This window comes from Mustelus asterias, chromosome 18, assembly GCF_964213995.1.
Source record: "Mustelus asterias chromosome 18, sMusAst1.hap1.1, whole genome shotgun sequence".
NCBI lineage: Eukaryota > Metazoa > Chordata > Chondrichthyes > Carcharhiniformes > Triakidae > Mustelus > Mustelus asterias.
Window position 1 is genome coordinate 33,346,375 of NC_135818.1, and position 19,703 is coordinate 33,366,077.

The following is a 19,703-nucleotide window of genomic DNA, read 5'->3' on the forward strand; positions in this document are numbered from 1 at the left end:
ATAATCCTTTCAGTGCAGAAAAATGCCATTCTGCCCATCGAGTCTGCACCGACTCTCCGACAGAGCATCTTACCAAGGCCTACCCCCGAAACCCCGTGTATTTACCCTACTAATCCCCCATACCTACACATCTCGAAACACTGGCAATTTAGCATGGCCTATTAAACTAACCTGCACACCTTTGGAGTGTGGGAGGAATCATAGAATCCCTACATTGCAAAAGGAGACCATCACATCTGCAGTGACCACAATCCCACCCAGGCCCTATCTCCATAACCCCATATATTTACCCTAGCTAGTCTCCCTGACACTAAGGGGCAATTTAGCGTGGCCAATCCACTTAACCAGAAGCACCTGGAGGAAACCCACACAGACACAGGGAGAACATAGAAACTTCACACAGTCACCCAAGGTTGGAATTAAACCCAGGTCGCTGGCGCTGTGAGGCAGCCGCACTAATTACTGTGCCACCCGAGAACCGTAGGGTTCTATAGCACTAGTGCTGCCAAAAACGGAATTTTGGATTGCAATCACTGTTGCAATGCAAGAAAGCTAAAGATTTTTATAACATAGCCAAAAATGATGGTATGCAATAATCTATTATTTGCACCCTTACCAAGTGATGTTTCTGCAGTAAATGAATGCTTAGTCCCCCTATTGGACTCAAACACAAATCCAGGCAGATCCTCCTTCAATATAGTAGCCTGTTGACCATCAGAATTGTGTATTGCAATTTCTCCTTCTTTAAGACAGGTAAGGGACCAGTTCCCTACAGTAAGCTTTGTTGGTCCAGGCGCAGTCAGAATGGGTTGGCTGGTAGTCACAGGTTTGACTTGACTTCGAGCCCGTTGCAACTTTTCCAAGAATTCGCTTCTGCTTTCTGTTACAAATAGATGGAAATGTTTCACTATGTTACAAATAGCAATACTGTACTGTCAAACCCTTTGCACTATAAACTCAACAATAGGATATTGAAAAAGCAATCTTCTAGTTTGAATCAATGCTACGTGTTAGGTTCCGTGGTTCATGAAATAGTGGAATGCATATTGTAATTCCACATACAAGACCAATCCCATGAACATATGTGCCTGTTTAGCAGAGCAACCAGGTAGCAATCAGAAGTTGAAGTCTTGGTTTAATTTTTCAACCTCTGTGTTACATGCTGAAGCCGACAACAGGAGACTCGGGGCAGGATTTTTCACCCCGCCAGTGAAAATGTCAGCAGGGATATATTGGCTGCCCTGTAGCCACTTATCCTTAAACTCCCACCAGGCACACTCAAAATTGCAGCCAGGTGGGAAGCAGCCTTTAAGGGCCTCAAATGGGGCAAGGGAAAGTGAGCCACCAGCTGCCCTAAGCTCCACTGCAGATCCCCTTCACCACTGCCCTCTATAAAATTTCTGCAAATCCACTCATGGGGGCCTGCCAAGTTTGCCCTAAGAGTGGAACTTGGGACATATCACACAACACATGTACTTGCTGAGCCATCAGGGAAACTACGTAGTTCAACATGTAATGGATGCACACATTTTACCTGAGCTGTCAGAACCACCTTCTGGGCTTCCACTAGAATACATGGTGGCTAATTTTCCATCCAAGATGAATCGAAACCATCCATTACTACCATTTGATAATTCTAAAGCAGCTGCATCACTCCAGATGTATAAACAATCTCGTCCCCTGATGATAGACCAATCTCTCCAATGGTATGGCTTGCCTTGTTGAATTTCTTTCGCATCCTCTTGAGGCTCATCATCCTGAAAAGAAAATATAGCCATTGAAACCCAAGGGCCAAATGCTATCTTACAAAACCCCATTTGCCAGTTACAATTTTAGCAACCAAATTACAATAGCATGGCACAAAAGTAAATCTGGATAGGTGGCCAAATCATGGCTTATAAGGGAAATTAGAGATAACATTAGATCCAAGGGAGAGGATTACAAATTGGCCAGAAAAAAAACCAACCGACCTGAGGATGGGAGCAGTTTAGAATTCAGCAAAGGAGGACCAAGAGACTGATTAAGGGAAAAATAGAATACAAGAATAAGCTTGCAGGGAACATTAGAACTGACTTAAAGTTTCTATAGGTACTCGAGGAGAAAAAGATTGGTGAAGACAAATGTAGATCCCTTACAGTCAGAAACAGGGGAATTTTTAATGGGGAACAAAGGAATGACTGGCCAACACACATATACTTCAGTTCTGTCTTCACAAAGGAGGATGCAAATAAAATACCCAAAATGCTGGACAACACAGGGTTTAGTGAGAGGGAGGAATGGAAGGAGATCAGCACGAGTAGAGAAATGCTGTTGGGGAAACTGATGGGAATGACGGCTGATAAATCCCAGGCCTGATAATCTACATCCCAGAGTTCTTAAGGAAGTGGCCCTAGGAATAGTGGATGCATTGGTGGGTTATCATCCAAGATTATATAGACTCTGGAACAGTTCCTACAGATTGGAGGGTAGCTAATGTAACCCTGCCATTTGAAAAAAAGAGGTAAAGAGAAAGCAGGGAATTACAGACCAGTAAGTCTGACATCGTTGGTGGGAGAAATTCTAGAATCCATTATCAAAGATTTTAAAGCCAAACAATTGAAAAACAGTGGCAGGATCAGATAGAGTCAGCATGGATTTATGAAAAAGAAATTATGCTTGACAAATCTACTGGAATTCATCAAGGACAGTACAGTTGATCAGGGGGAGCCAGTGGATGTAGTTTATTTGGACTTTCAGAAGGCTTTCGACAAAATCCCACATAAGAGATTAGCATGTAAAATTAAAACGCACGGGGTTGGGGGTAGTATATGGAGTTGGATTGAAAACTGGTTGGCAGACTCTAAGCATTGAGTATAAATAAATGGGTCTTTTTCCAAATGGCAGGCAGTGACTGGTGCAGTACCACAGGGATCAGTGCTGAGACCCCAGCTATTCACAATATATATATATTAATGATTTAGCTGAGGGAGCTAAAGCAATATCTCCATTTTGTAGATGATACAAAGCTGGGTGGGAGGGGGAGCTCTGAGGAGGATGCAAAGATCCTTCGGTGTGATTGGACAATCTGAGTGGATGGGCAAATGAATGGCAGATGCAGTATAATTTGGATAAATGTGAGGTTATCCACTTTGGTCGCAAAAACGGGAAGGCAGATTACTATTTGAATGGCAATAAATTAGGAGGGGGCAATCTGCAACCAGACCAGAGTGTCTGCACACACTAGTCACTGACATACAGGTGCAGCAGGCAGTTAAAAAAGGCAACTGGTATGTTGGCCTTCATAATGAGAGGATTCGCGCAGAGGTGCAGGAATGTCTTGATGCAATTACAGTAAGAAGTTTAACAACACCAGGTTAAAGTCCAACAGGTTTATTTGGTAGCAAAAGCCACACAAGCTTTCGGAGCTCTAAGCCCCTTCTTCAGCTGAGTGGGAATTCTGTTCACAAACAGAGCTTATAAAGACACAGACTCAATTTACATGAATAATGGTTGGAATGCGAATACTTACAACTAATCAAGTCTTTAAGAAACAAAACAATGTGAATGGAGAGAGCATCAAGACAGGCTAGATGCAGCCATTGATGCAATTATACAGGGCCTTGGTGAGGTGACACCTGGAATATTTGTTTTGTTCTCCTTATCAGAGGAAGGATATTCTTGCTGGAGAGGGAATGCAGCGAAGGTTTGCCAGACTGATTCCTGCGGTGTCAGGACTGAGGAGAGATTGTATGAGGAGAGATTGAGTTGGTTAGGATTGTATTCACTGGAGTTCAGAAGAGGTGGGGGGAGATCTCATAGAAACATATAAAATTCCAACAGGGCTGGACAGAGTGGATGCAGGAAGGATGTTCCTGATGGAGGGGTGTACAGAACCAGGTATCAGTCGGAGGATACACGGTAGACCGATTAGCACAGAGATTTGGAAAAATTTCTTAACCCAGAAAATGGTCAACCTGTCTCACAGCCTACTACCACAGAAAGTAATTGAGGCCAAAACATTATATGTTTTCAAGTAGCAGTTAGATATGGCACATGGGGCAAAGAAAATCAAAGGATATGGAGGGAAGGTGGGATTAGGCTACTGAGTTGGATAATCAGCCATCATCATAATGAATGGCAGAGCAGGCTCAAACGGGCAAATAGCCACCTCCTGCTCCTATTTTCTATGTTTCAAATTAGTTTGTCTGTACCGTTTTAGCCAGTTTAATTGCAGAAACCAAATTATTGAAATCCATTATATTAGACACACTTGAAGCCAACTTTAATTACAAAATACAGTAGTTTTTACATGAATTAACAGTCAGTATATGGTAAATGTTCCCAGCAAAATTCAGCACTTTTGCTCAGTTAGCTTCCCAAAGAAAGAAATCCTCAGTCACCCAAGATGTTGGAATAGAACCATAGAAAATTACAGCTCAGAAACAGGCCTTTTGGCCCTTCTTGTCTGTGCCGAACCATTTTATGCCTAGTCCCACTGACCTGCACTTGGACCATATCCCTCCACACCCCTCTCATCCATGAACCCGTCCAAGCTTTTCTTAAATGTTAAAAGTGACCCCGCATTTACCACTTTATCCGGCAGCTCATTCCACACTCCCACCACTCTCTGCGTGAAGAAGCTCCCCCTAATATTCCCTTTAAACTTTTCTCCTTTCACCCTTAACCCATGCCCTCTGGGGTTTTTTTCTCCCCTAGCCTCAGCGGAAAAAGCCTGCTTGCACTCACTCTATCTATACCCATCAAAATCTTATACACCTCTATCAAATCTCCCCTCAATCTTCTACGCTCCAGGGAATAAAGTCCCAACCTATACAATTTCTCTCTGTAACTCAGCTTCTCAAGTCCCGGCAACATCCTTGTGAACCTTCTCTGCACTGTTTCAACCTTATTTACATCCTTCAAGTAACTAGGTGACCAGAACTGTACACAATACTCCAAATTCGGCCTCACCAATGCCTTATATAACCTTACCGTAACACTCCAACTTTTATACTCGATACTCTGATTTATAAAGGCCAATGTACCAAAGGCACTCTTTACAACCCTATCCACCTGTGACGTCACTTTTAGGGAATTCTGTACCTGTATTCCCAGATCCCTCTGTTCAACTGCACTCTTCAGAGTCCTACCATTTACCCTGTACGTTCTTCTTTGGTTTGTCCTTCCAAAGTGCAATATCTCACTTCAATTTCAAATTTCCGACGTGTCGTATTTTGCTTTTTATTGTTACACTATTATAGTGTACCTTTCACTCTGGAACAGGGATATTGATAAAATAAATCTTGCTCCACTCAGTAGCTAGTAAAGAAATTTTACAAGTCCAGCTGGGCATTATCATAATGCTTTGCAGTTGTTAGTTAGAAGTGATAATAATAAACTTTGTGACAGATTTTCACAGCCAGAATGAATTCAATTTTTAAAAAAATCTTATCACCTTATCAGGTTTGCAATCCTCTTCATTTTCATCATCAGAAGATGGTCCTGCCAAGGTGGACACTTTGTTGATTACACCGAGCCTTGCAAGTTGGTCCAGAAATAGGTCACCTCCTTTGTCTACCAGATCCCTTATGATCTGCAAAGCTAGTAAATGGCCATCATCATCGTCCTATACCAAAAGGAAGTATTAGACTGCTGCACCACAAGTGAAATTGAAATCTAAATTATTGCTCAATTTATTTTCATATAGACTTTTTAATCTGCTTCACTACAGAACATGGCACAAGCAACTTACTCAGTAGTCAGCAAAAAGCACACTAGAACCGAATGCCTTGTTTCAAACAATTGGCACAAAACCTAAAAGATTGGCTGTGCACGACAATTCAAATGTCACACTAAATTTTCAGCTATTTCATGGCTCAATTTTCTCAATGGCATAAAAAGGTGCCACAGAGCCATAGAGGTTTACAGCATGGAAACAGGCCCTGCGGCCCAACTTGTCCATGCCGCTCCTTTTTGTAAACCCCAAAGCTAGTCCCAATTGCCCGCATTTGGCCCATATCCCTCTATACCTATCTGACCCATGTAACTGTCCAAATGCTTTATAAAAGACAAAACTTTACCCGCCTCTACTACTACCTCTGGCAGCTTGTTCCAGACACTCACTACCCTCATGTGAAAAAATTGCTCCTCTGGACGCTTTTGCATCTCTCCCCTCTCACTTTAAACCTATGCCCTCTAGTTTTAGACTCCCCTACCTTTGGGAAAATATATTGACTATCAAGCTGATCTATGCGCTTCATTATTTTATGGACCTCTAGAAGATCACCCCTCAGTCTTCCACACTCCAGAGAAAAAAGTCCCAGTCTATCCAGCCTCTCCTTATAACTCAATCCATGAAGCCCCAGTAGCATTCTAGTAAATGTTTTCTGCACTCTTTCTAGTTTAATAACATCCTCTCTATAATAGGGTGACCAGAACTGTACACAATATTCCAAGTGTGGCCTTACCAATGTCTTGTACAACTTCAATAAGGCGATGTCCCAACTCCTGTATTCAATGTTCTGACCAATGAAACCAAGAGTGCCGAATGCCTTCTTCACCATTTTGTCTACCTGTGACTCCACTTTCAAGGAGCTATGAACCAGTACCACTACATCTCTTTGCTCTGTAACTCTCCCCAACATCCTACCATGAACTGAGTAAGTCCTGCCCTGCTTCAATCTACCAAAATGGATCACCTCGCATTTGTCTAAATTAAACTCTATTTGTCATTCGTCAGCCCACTGGCCCAATTGATCAAGATCCAGTTGCAATCCGAGATAACTTTCTTCATTGTCCACCATGCCACCAATCTTGGTGTCATCTGCAAACTTACAAACCATGCCTCCTATATTCTCATCCAGATCATTTATATAAATGACAAATAACAGTGGACCCAGCACCGATCTCTGAGGCACACTGCTGGTCACAGTCCTCCAGTTTGAAAAACAACCTTCTACAACCACCCTCTGGCTTCTGTCATCAACAGGTTAAGCACAATGTTCCCTCCACATTAAGCAAATGCTCCCTCCACTCACATTGTCTGAACCTTTAAGACTTGATTAGCTGTAAAGACTCTCATTCCAATCATTATTCATGTAAATTGAGTTTGTGTCTTTGTGCTCTGTTTGTGATCAGAACTCCCACCCACCTGACGAAGGAACAGCCTGTTCCAAAAGCTAGTGGCTTTTGCTACCAAATAAACCTGTTGGACTTTAACCTGGTGTTGTTAGAGTTCTTACTGTGTTTACCCCAGTCCAACGCTGGTATCTCCACATTCTATCAAGCCAATTTTGTATCCATTTAGCTACCTCACCCTGGATCCTGAGAGATTTAACCTTATTCAACAACCAACCATGCGGTACCTTGTCAAAGGCCTTGCTAAAGTCCATGTAGACAACATCAACTGCACTGCCCTCATCTACCTTCTTGGTTACCCCTTCAAAAAACTCAATTAAATTTGTGAGACATGATTTTCCACTCACAAAGGCCTACTGACTGTCCCTAATCAGTCCTTGCGTCTCTAAATGCCTGTAGATCCTGTCTCTCAAAATACCTTCCAACAACTTACCCACCACAGATGAGAGGCTCACTGGCCTGTAGTTCCCAGGCTTTTCCCTGCTGCCTTGTTTAAACAAAGGCATAACATTTGCCACCCTCCAATCTTCAGGTACCTCACCTGTGACTTTCGATGATTCAAATATCTCTGCTAGAGGACCCGCAATTTCCCCCCTAGCCTCCCACAATGTCCTGGGATACACTTCATCAGGTCCCGGGATTTATCTACCTTGATGCACTTTAAGACTTCCAGCACCACCTCCTCTGTAATATGTACACTCAAGACGTCACTATTTATTTCCCCAAGTTCCCTTACATCCATGCTTTTCTCAACAGTAAATACTGATGAGAAATATTCATTTAGGATCTCACCCATCTCTTGTGGATCCGCACATAGATGACCTTCTTGATCCTTAAGAGGCCCTACTCTCTCCCTCGTTACTGTTTTGTCCACACTGATATCCAGATATACAAATTATTAATCCCAACAATTTATATTTATATTACATATTTAAACATAGTAATGTGCCCCAAGGTGCTTCAACAGGAGCATTATGTTAAAGACGGAACAAGAGACAGAGGCAAAATGTTTTAGAGGGGGAATTCCAAAGTCTGGGACCTGGACAGCTGAGTCAAGTTGTTGATGTCAGCTGTGGCACCAATAAGAATGCAGACTGGCATCAGCTCCACTCCTAGCTAGAGGAGGGAAATAAGCTGCAGTTCTGATTGTAATCCAGTGGGAACAACTGGAAATATACATGTGAGCATTGAAGATTAGAATTAGCCCTGCCAATCACAGTGAGGGCAATCTTCAATTGAGGAAAAAGAAAACATGATACAAGGTTCATTGGAGAAGGTAGTATCATCAGAACAGATGTGATGGAGAAACTGGGGGAATGGAATGGAGTCCTTGCAGGGATTAGGGTAAGAGAAAGAGTAGCTATGAGAATCAGTGGACTCATGCTAAATATTAGTAGCCCAGGAATGGACACAGAGCTTAAGGAAGAGAAGTGTTGGATATGGATCACAAGGTTACAGAAAAGTGAAAATTGGAAGCAAAAGTTGATGAAACATTAGCTCTTGTTTCTCTCTCCACTGATGCTGCCAGACCTGTGGAGGTTCTCTCGCACTTGTGTTTTTATTTCAGATTTCTAACATATGCATTATTTTGCTTTAATAATAACTTCTTACCAATATGTGAAATTTTGCAACTATTTGTTCATAGTATTTTTAAGATGTTTAAACACGCTTGCAACAGACGAGAAGAGTGTTATTCTACTCTAATTTGATTGTCTCAGATGACCAGTTTTGCTCAATATTACTTTGTTCAATTGTACTGATCAGCTTGCATTTGGCACTTTGAAATCAGTGACAGGATGCAACTAATAACAGAGTTATCATATTCCTAAATGTTCAACATAAAACAAAGAAACTGCAGCATATGAAGTAACTTTTTACACTTTCAGTATGAAGTCTGACCTCTTGATCGAGGACTGTAGCAGTAATTTCCACCATCACTGTAGGCAGATTGTGGCCAGCATCTGAATCACATACTTCCTTCAGAAGTGCTTCAGAACAATAATGTACCATCTTTCGAACAAGAGCAAGACTAGCTTTCCTAGAAATTAAAGGGAAAAATAAACGTTGGAAGCTGTCTATAGAAATGGTGTGCTGAAAAACTAAAGCTCATGCAAAATTATCACTTTCATGTCAGAGACAGATGACATTCATAAAAACATGATTCTTACAGTTGTGGAATAATTCAACATGTTTACTTTCCTCTTTCCAAAATAATGCATCAAAAACAAGCGGACTAACCCTAACATAGTAAAAATGTAAATTTCAAACTAACAACTGAGTTAAGCGATATGCATTACAGTTGTTTCCAGTAGTGAAAGCAACATAAATAAGACCATGTGAAGTCTTCAAAAATGCTTTGTTCTTTATATTCCATTTAATGCAAACATTTTAGAAAATGCATTTTAGAGTATAGGTAATTTGAATTAAATCACATAATTGTATTAAATCTTTAAATACTGATCAATGAAAATCTGAGAACACCTGAAGATAGGAACATTAATTTATCATCTGTGCTTATAGAACCCTACAGTGCAGAAAGAGGCCATTCGGCCCATCGAGTCTGCACCGACCATAATCCCACCCAGGCCCTACCCCCATATCCCTACATCTTTTATCCACTAATCCCTCTAAGGTACGCATCTCAGGAAACTAAGGGGCAATTTTATCATGGCCAATCAACCTAACCCACACATCTTTGGATCTCTCCAGAAGATATAAATCTACGGCCGCCTGGTTAATCTATAAAATTATTTTATTTTAAAAAATGAAGGCCATGAAGAATTCTTCACCTTTGGAAACCAGCAGGGACATTGCTTTCTTTAAAGAGGTGCTAATGCCCTTTGTGACCACAATCAAATCAAATTCCAAAGAAATACATCCACACTTTTTACTATTCAAAAGGTAGAGCTCCCATCAACAGACACGATCTGTCTGCAAAGGATGAAAGGGACTCAGTGGCACCTCCATTTAACCCCTCAAGAACCCAGACCTGGGAAAATACATCCTTTGTCCAAACCCAGGAGGACAAGTGGGAGATATGTCACATGAGCTTCTCCAAACTGCTATAATCTATAATACTGCCCTGTGGAACTGAACCCAGGCAGTCAACCATTTTACAATCCAACAAGTCGCAGCAGAAAGAGCTCTGTCCAGTTAAGTTGCCTGGCCCTCATCTACACTACGTAGTACTGGAACTTCTGTATTAATGCCTTCAACATAGGAACAAAGGAACTAGGAGCAGAAGTAGGCAAATTCAGCCCTTCGAGTCCGAACAAAGAACAAAGAAAATTACAGCACAGGAAAAGGCTCTTCGGCCCTCCAAGCCTGCACCGACCATGCTGCCCGACTGAACTAAAACCCCCTACCCTTCCAGGGACCATATCCTTCTATTCCCATCCGGCACGGTAGCACAGTGGTTAGCACTGCTGCTTCACAGCTCCAGGGACCTGGGTTCGATTCCTGGCTTGGGTCACTGTCTGTGTGGAGTTTGCACATTCTCCCCGTGTCTGCGTGGGTTTCCTCCGGGTGCTCCGGTTTCCTCTCTCAGTCCAAAGATGTGCGGGCTAGGTTGATTGGCCATGCTAAAATTGCCCGTTAGTGTCCTGAGATGCGTAGGTTAGAGGGATTAGTGGGTAAATATATGAGGATAGGGCCTGGGTGGGATTGTGGTCGGTGCAGACTCGATGGGCCGAATGGCCTCTTTCTGTACTGTAGGGTTTCTATGAAAAAAAATTCATGTATTTGTCAAGACACCCCTTAAAAGCCACTATCATGTCTGCTTCCACTCCCTCCCCCAGCAACGAGTTCCAGGCACCCACCACTCTCTGTGTAAAAAATCTGCCACGTACATCTCCTTTAAACCTTGCCCCTCACACCTTAAACTTGTGCCCCCTAGTAATTGACTCTTCCACCCTGGGAAAAAGCTTCTGACTATCCACTCTGTCCATGCCTCTCATAATCTTGTAGACTTCTATCAGGTTGCCTCAACCTCCGTCGCTCTAGTGAGAACAAACCAAGTTTCTCCAACCTCTCCTCACAGCTAATGTCCCCCATATCAGGCAACATCCTGGTAAATCTCCAAAGCCTCCACATCCTTCTGGTAGTGTGGCGACCTGAATTGAACACTATATTCCAAGTGCGGCCTAACTAAGGTTCTATAAAGCTGCAACATGACTTGCCAATTTTTAAACTCAATACCCCGACCGATGAATGCAAGCATGCCATATGCCTTCTTGACTACCTTCTCCACCTGCATTGCCACTTTGTGACCTGTGTATCTGTACACCCAGATCCCTTTGCCTATCAATACTCTTAAGGGTTCTGTCATTTACTGTATATTTCCTACCTGTATTAGACCTTCCAAAATGCATTACCTCACATTTGTCTGGATTAAACTCCATCTGCTATCTCTCCGCCCAAGTCTCCAACTGATCTATATCCTGCTGTATCCTCTGATGCTCCTCATCGCTATCCACAAATCCACCAACCTTTGTGTCATCCGCAAACTAACTAATCAATCCAGTTACATATATTACAAACAGCAAAGGTCCCAGCACTGACCCCTGAGGAACACCACTTGTCACAGCCCTCCATTCAGAAACGCATCTCTCCATTGCTACCCTCTGTCTTCTTTGACCGAGCCAGTTTTGTATCCACCTTGCCAGCTCACCTCTGATCCCATGCGACTTCACCTTCTGCACCAGTCTGCCATGAAGGACCTTGTCAAAGGCCTTACTCAAGTCCATGTAGACAACATCCACTGCCTGCTCCACCATTTAACCAGATCATGGCTGATCTCCCCCTTGTCTCAAATCCACCTCCCAACCTGTTTGCCATATATGCTTATCCCTTTTTTTAAAAATTAGAAATATATCTATCTCCTTTTTGAAATCAATGATTCAGACTCCACTACGCTATGGGGCAGCAAGTTCCACAAATTCATCACCCTCTGCAAGTAGTTGTTCCTCATCTTCTCAGTTTTAAATCTACTGCCTCCCAACCTATACCTCTGACCTCTTGTTTGAGATTGCCCCACAAGAGAAAACATTTGGTCTACATTTACTTTATCAATTCATTTAAAAATTTTATATACCTCGATCAGATCCTCCCTCATCCTTCAAAACTCCACTGAGTCCAAGCCTAAACTATTTAATCTCGCATCATACATCAAAACCTTCATCCACAGAATCAATCTGATAAACCTCATCTAAATAGCCTCCAATGCCACCATATCCTTCCTCAAATCAGATGACCAAAACTGGACACCACTCCAGATGTGGTCTCACCAATACCCTAGACAATTGCAACAACACTTCTCCACTATTATATTCCAGTTCCCTTTGCAATAAATGCCAATATCCCATTTGCCTTTTTAAAAAAAAATACATGCTGCACCTGCATGTCGACTTTCTGCAACTCATGAACTCCAGATCCCTCTGCCCGGAAGCATTTTGAATCTGCTTTCCATTCAGGTAATAACTTGCCTATTTTTTCTGCCAAAATGGGCAACCTCACTTATTGACATTAAACTCCATCTGCCAAATTTTGGTCCATTCTCCTAGCCTATCTATATCCGTCTGTAGGACCTTTATATCCTCTTCACTGCCTACTTTCCCACCTATATTTTAGTATCATCCGCAAATTTTGCTATGTTGACAACATGCTGTTTCCTGAACAATCAATGGTAACAAGAAAAGGCCAAAGTATGTTAAAGCAGGGAATGGTTAATGATTGTCGAGCAGTGTTCATTCATCTGTTGTCGTAGCTCCACAACAGACAACCGCTCGACAATCACCAGGCAAGAGTGTTCTCTTCCTGTTGGGGAACACTTCAGCGGTCACGGGCATTCGGCCTCTGATCTTCGGGTAAGCGTTCTCCAAGGCGGCCTTCACGACACACGACAGCGCAGAGTCGCTGAGCAGAGACTGATAGCCAAGTTCCGCACACATGAGGACAGCCTCAACCGGGATCTTAGGTTCATGTCACATTATCTGTAACCCCCATGACTTGCCTGGGCTTGCAAAATCTCACTAACTGTCCTGGCTGGAGACAATACACATCCCTTTAACCTGTGCTTAACCCTCTCTCCACTCACATTGTCTGTACCTTTAAGACTTGATTACCTGTAAAGACTCGCATTCCAACCATTATTTTGTAAATTGAGTTTGTGTCTTTTTATATGCCCTGTTTGTGAACTGAAATCCCACTCACCTGACGAAGGAGCAGTGGGCGCTCCGAAAGCTAGTGGCTTTTGCGACCAAACAAACCTGTTGGACTTTAACCTGGTGTTGTGAGACTTCTTACTGTGTTTACCCCAGTCCAACGCCGGCATCTCCACATTATAAAAAGGATGCCAGTGCCTGGGCTGAAAACAACACATTCAGGTGCCTAGCCAAGAGTCTCACCTCAGTCATTCATGATTTGCAGCAGGGGGATCAGCCAGGTATGCACACCACAGAATAGATTATTTATGAGGCGAACACCTGGTGACGCAGGAATAAGGGCCCTTAACCCAGTCGTTCACAAGCCATTGACAGAACGATGAATGCTGCAGACGAGTTCTGACTCTTACGCGTTTTGCATTTATGCTGCAGAGATGAGACCACCAGGAAGATGGAGCCCGAATTCATTGCTGCCTGCATAATAGTGGGAGGAGGAGACTATTGCGAAAGAGGAGGCGGCTGGTGGAAAATCCTGAAGATCAAGGCCTAGCAGTGCCCCCTCTGGATACAGAGAATCAGGGAAACGCCATGCATAGGCAAAATGGTGAGTGAGGAGCCAGGGATTTCCAAGAGGACAAAAACTTACCATTTCCACCAGGAATAGGAAAGTGAATTTATTTTTATGAATGTCCAAGGCAAGACCATTTATCTCATTTGTTAACAGAGTGCAGCCTCGAGTAGAAGCGGTAATTTGGAATGGCATCACAAGACAATGCATGCAAACTTATGAAAGTTTCCCTTTAAACATTCAAACAAAGAAAGTTGAGGAGTAAAAGGGAATGTTGCAAGCTCAACAGTCTTTTCAAAACCTGTGGCTAAAGAACAGTACAGCACAGGAACAGGCCCTTCAGCCCTCCAACCCTGCTCCGATCATGATGCCTACCGAAACGAAAACCATATGCACTTACGGAGTCCGTATCCTTCCATTCCCATCCTATTCATGTATTCGTCTAGATGCCCCTTAAATGCCGCTATCGTACCTGCTCCCACCACCTTCCCAGGCAGTGCTTACCAGGCATTCACCACCCTGTGTAAAGAGCTTGCTTCACACATCTCCTCTAAAAACTTTTCCCCACGCACCTTAAACCTATGTCCCCGAGTAGTTGACTTTTCTACCCTAGGAAAGAGCATCTGACTACCCACTCTGTCCATGCCACTCAGTCTTGTAAACCTCTATCAAGTCGCCCATCACCTCCATTGTTCTAGTGAGATCAAACCAAGTTTATCCAACCTCTCCTCATAGCTAATGCCCTGCAGACCAGGCAACATCCTGGTAAACCTCTTCTGCACTCTCTCCAAAGCATCCACATCCTTGTTAGTGTGGCGACCAGAATTGTACACAATATTCCAAATGAAGCCTAACTAAGGTCCTGTATAGCTGCAGCATGACCTGCAAATTTTTATACTCAATGCCCCTAACCGATGAAGGCAAGCATGCTGTATGCCTTCTTAACTACCTTATCCATCTGTGTTGCCACTGTGTATGCCCAGATCTCTCTGCCTGTCAATACTCCTAAGGGTTCTACCATTTACTGTATAATTGCAACATGCATTGGACCTTCTAAAATGCATTACCTAACACTTGTCCTGATTAAATTCGATCTGCCATTTCTCCGTCCCAGTCTATATCTTGCTGTATCCTCTGACAATCCTCTTTACTATCAACAACTCTGCCAATTTTGCAAACTTATCACACCAGCTACATTTTCCTCCAAATCATTTACATATACTTCAAACAACAAAGGTCCCAGAACTGATCCCTGTGGAACACCGCGAGTCACAGCCTTCCATTCAGAAAATCACCCGTCTTCGGTAGCCAAGCCAGTTGTTTATCCATCTTGCCAGTTCTCCTCTGATCCCGTGTGGCTTCACCTTTCGTACAAGTGTACCATGAAATACCAAAGACAAGGCTCTGAAAGAGGCATCTTTTAACATTAGCCATCTGCTGACAGAACATAACTTCACCATCGGTGAACAGTTTATCAAGGAGGCTATGGTGGTTGCTGCTGACACCTTGTTCAAAGATTCTAAAAACAAAAATGAAATTGTGACAGCAATCAAGAGCACGCTGCTTGATGCTTTAACAGTAGCCAGAAGGGTGGAATTGTTGTCAGAGGATGTCTCTCAGTTAATACACCAAGACTTAGCAGGTTGTGACTGTTTCTCACTGCAGTTTGATGAGTCAGTAGACAGGTATGGCCCAGCTGACTGAATGCCATGTGAACAAAAACAAAGATGCAAAAACAAAGGAGCACGTCCTTGTCCTTTCTCTGAGTGGCAAAAGGGCAAGAGGCGAGGATGTCTGCAACAAAGTTAAAAGTATGTGACTGAGAAAAACATTCCAATCAAAAAACTGTTTTGAATCGCAACTGATGGTACATTGTCAATGCAGGCTTTGTTGTATTTTGCAGAGATGATCCTGATGTTTCCTCCTTTACCGCTGTGTTATCTACCAATAAGCGCTAGCGAGCAAGGTAATTGACTTTACTCATGCAATGAAGTTGTCAAGACTGTCAACTCAATTCAAGCCAGAATTCTGCAACATTGCTTGTTCAAATCATTACTTGATGAGCTTGATGCCACCTACGGTGAGCTAATCCTCCACGCAGATGTCAGGTGGTTAAGTCGAGGAGAAGTCCATAAGAAACTTTTAGATCTGCTCCCCGAAATTGTCACCTTTCTTAAATCAAGAAATGAGGTTTACAGCGAGCTGTCAGATAATGTTGTAATTGCTAGACTTGGCATTTCTTTTGGACACAAGTACAAAATTGAATGAGCTGAACCCTGAACTGCAAGGGTGGGACAGAGACTTGTCACACATGATCAGTGCAGTGAATGTGTTCAAGTTGAAACTGGGCCTGTGGTCCTCCCAGATAAAGAACAAAATTACTGAGCAAATCCCAAATCTGAAGAAAATCCAATTACAGGTCAGACAGAAAGGGTTCCATCCAAATAAATTCACCTGAAAAATTGGAAAAGGTATTCATAGAATCATAGAAACCCTACAGTGCAGAAACAGGCCATTCAGCCCATCAAGTCTGCACTGACCACAATCCCACCCAGGCCCTACTCCCATATCCCTACACATATGACCCGCTAATCCCTCTAACCCATGCATCGCAGAACACTAAGGGGCAATTTTAGCATTCAACAGACAATTTCAGGAATTAGACGCAATAAAACAAATCATTATGTTCGTTTCAAATCCTTTTCTTCAAATGGAAATTTGGAGAACTGACAGCAAAATTTCAGCAGGCGTTTGAACAAAGCAGTGGACTTTGACATGAAAATAATCACCATGCAAAATGTCAGAGCTGAAAGCTAGATCGAGACACAAACACTTTTGGAACTTGTAAACAGAGAGAAGTACCCTCATCATTTTATAAACCTCTATTAAGTCTCCCCTCAGCCTCCTCCGCTCCAGAGCCCTAGCTCCCTCAACCTTTCCTCAAGACCTACCCTCCAAACCAGGCAGCATCCTGGTAAATCTCCTCTGCACTCTTTCCAGCGCTTCCACATCCTTCTTATAGTGAGGTGACCAGAACTGCACACAATATTCCAAATGTGGTCTCACCAAGGTCCTGTACAGTTGCAGCATAACCCCACGGCTCTTAAACTCCAACCCCCTGTTAATAAAAGCTAACACACAATAGGCCTTCTTCACAGCTCTATCCACTTGAGTGGCAACCTTTAGAGATCTGTGGATATGGACCCCAAGATCTCTCTGTTCCTCCACAGTCTTCAGAACCCTACCGTTGACCCTGTAATCCACATTTAAATTAGTCCTACCAAAATGAATCACCTCACATTTATCAGGGTTAAACTCCATTTGCCATTTTTCAGCCCAGCTTTGCATCCTATCCATGTCTCTTTGCAGCCTACAACAGCCCTCCACGTCATCCACTACTCCACCAATCTTGGTGTCATCAGCAAATTTACTGATCCACCCTTCAGCCCCCTCCTCCAAGTCATTAATAAAAATCACAAAGAGCAGAGGACCAAGCACTGATCCCTGTGGCACTCCGCTAGCAACCTGCCTCCAGTCCGAAAATTTTCCACCCACCACCACCCTCTGTCTTCGATCAGACAGCCAGTTACCGATCCAATCGGCCAACTTTCCCTCTATCCCACACCTCCTCACTTTCATCATAAGCCGACCATGGGGGACCTTATCAAACGCCTTACTAAAATCCATGTATATGACATCAACTGCCCTACCTTCATCAACACACTTAGTTACCTCCTCAAAAAAGTCTATCAAATTTGTGAGGCACGACATGCCCTTCACGAATCCGTGTTGACTATCCCGGATTAATCCGCATCTTTCTAAATGGTCGTAAATCCCATCTCTAAGGACCTTTTCCATCAATTTACCAACCACCGAAGTAAGACTAACCGGTCTATAATTACCAGGGTCATTTCTATTCCCTTTCTTAAACAGAGGAACAACATTCGCCACTCTCCAGTCCTCTGGCACTATCCCCATGGACAGCGAGGACCCAAAGATCAAAGCCAAAGGCTCTGCAATCTCATCCCTTGCCTCCCAAAGAATCCTAGGATATATTTCATCAGGCCCAGGGGACTTATCGACCTTCGGTTTATTCAAAACTGCCAGGACATCCTCTCTCCGAACATCTCAGGGGCAATTTTAACCTGGCCAATCAACCTAACCCGCACATCTTTGGACTGTGGGAGGAAACCGGAGCACCCGGAGGAAACCCACGCAGACACGAGGAGAATGTGCAAACTCCACACAGACAGTGACCCGAGCCGGGAATCGAACCCGGGACCCTGGAGCTGTGAAGCAGCAGTGCTAACCCACTGTGCTACCGTGCCGACTATACAGGATCCAGGACCGACTCCTTGGGGACAAAGTGCTACCTGCAAAGGACGTGGTTGATGAAGCTAGTGCAGTGACCTCATATTCCTGCAGAGAGAAGGTAAAACGAGACTCATGCTGCTTCTTGGACATTTGTCGAGCACACCACAGGGATGCTGAAAATACAATTCCATTGCCTGGACAGATCTCCCCAGAGGGGGGTCAAGGATCATTGTGGCTTGCTACCTATGACACAACCGAGCCCTGTAAAAAGGAGAGAATGACTTGCCTGATGACAAGATGGAGGAACTGCACGCCTTCTCTGACAAGGAGAACCTCGAAGAGGATAACAACGATGAGTTTGAGGAAGCCAATGCTGCAGATGAAGAGGCTGTAACACAGGCCAGATGAGGGAAGCATGCATGGGTGTATCTCATACCAGGGGAGGCAGTGGTTAGGTCACTGGACTAGTAATCCAAAGGCCTAAAGTAATACTTTGGGCGGCATGGTGACACAGTGGTGAGCACTGCTGCCTCACAGCACCGAGCACTGCTGCCTCACAGCACCAGGGACCCAGGTTCAATTCCGGCTCGCGTCACTGTTTGTGTGGAATTTGCACTTTCTCTCCGTTTCTGCGTGGGTTCCTCCGGGTGCTCTGGTTTCCTCCCACAGTCCACAAAGATGTGTGGGTTAGGTTGACTGGCCATTCTAAACTGACCCTAGTGTCAGGGGGATTAGCAGGGTAAATTGGGGGGTTACGGGAATAGGGTCTGGGTGGGATGGTGGTCGGTACAGACTCGATGGGCTGAATGGCCCATCGAGTATCTCGTTGGAAAAAAAGAGAGATCCACATAAGGAGCCACATGAACTTGAGCATTCTGAATCCTTTTCTTTCAGCTCTGCACTTGAAAATGTGAGTGTGTAGTTCCCCTTGGTGTTTGCCTCTGACTGTTGACGAAGCCTTGGGAGCATGATTTGATGCTGAAATGAGGCACTGTCTGAAGAGTGACATCTTGCAAGCAAAAGGTCCAAAGGTGCTGATTCATCCAACATCTCTAAAACAATCCATTCATGACAACAGTAGGAGCTAATACACTATAATAACTGGTCTTGTTGGTGGTAGCCTTTGATCAGATACCGCTCCTCGAGGCGACCCACGTTCATCATGACTCCGCATTCCGAGTGAAGTCGATGGTGCAGCTGATGGACAAGACTGGGGACAAGGCAGCCAAGAAGGTTCAGCAGGTCTCAATTCATGTACACGAGTCAGTCCTCCGTGGCACCTTCTCAATCCCATTGCCACCATGCCCTCTTATTCATGGATAGTGGTCCTCATGTCTTGTCATCTTACTGTAGATGTGGACCACCTGAGGCTGATGACATTCAAACAATTGCATGCCAACCGTTGTACCCTCTTGGGCACCAGTGGCTCTGAAAATTTGAATGATCTCCAGTATCACGAAGGCTCCAGGGTGAAACATAGCTTCCAATATTGAGCACACTGAAGCTTCTGTTATCTTTTCCTTACACCCTATTACTCCTATTAA

General features: G+C 43.7%; 1 protein-coding gene across 10 annotated transcripts in view; it reads right to left on the reverse strand.

Moving 5' to 3' along the window:
• hectd1 (HECT domain containing 1) overlaps nt 1-19,703 on the reverse strand; it is a 133,302-nt gene that overhangs the window by 64,005 nt on the left and 49,594 nt on the right. For all 10 annotated transcript variants that reach the window (XM_078233680.1, XM_078233675.1, XM_078233678.1 and 7 more), the window contains exons 11-14: nt 9,016-9,154; nt 5,435-5,605; nt 1,535-1,757; nt 617-880 (exon numbers count right to left, since the gene is read on the reverse strand). In XM_078233680.1, the coding sequence (XP_078089806.1) occupies nt 617-880; nt 1,535-1,757; nt 5,435-5,605; nt 9,016-9,154 (797 nt within the window). The remainder of the gene's footprint in view (nt 1-616; nt 881-1,534; nt 1,758-5,434; nt 5,606-9,015; nt 9,155-19,703) is intronic.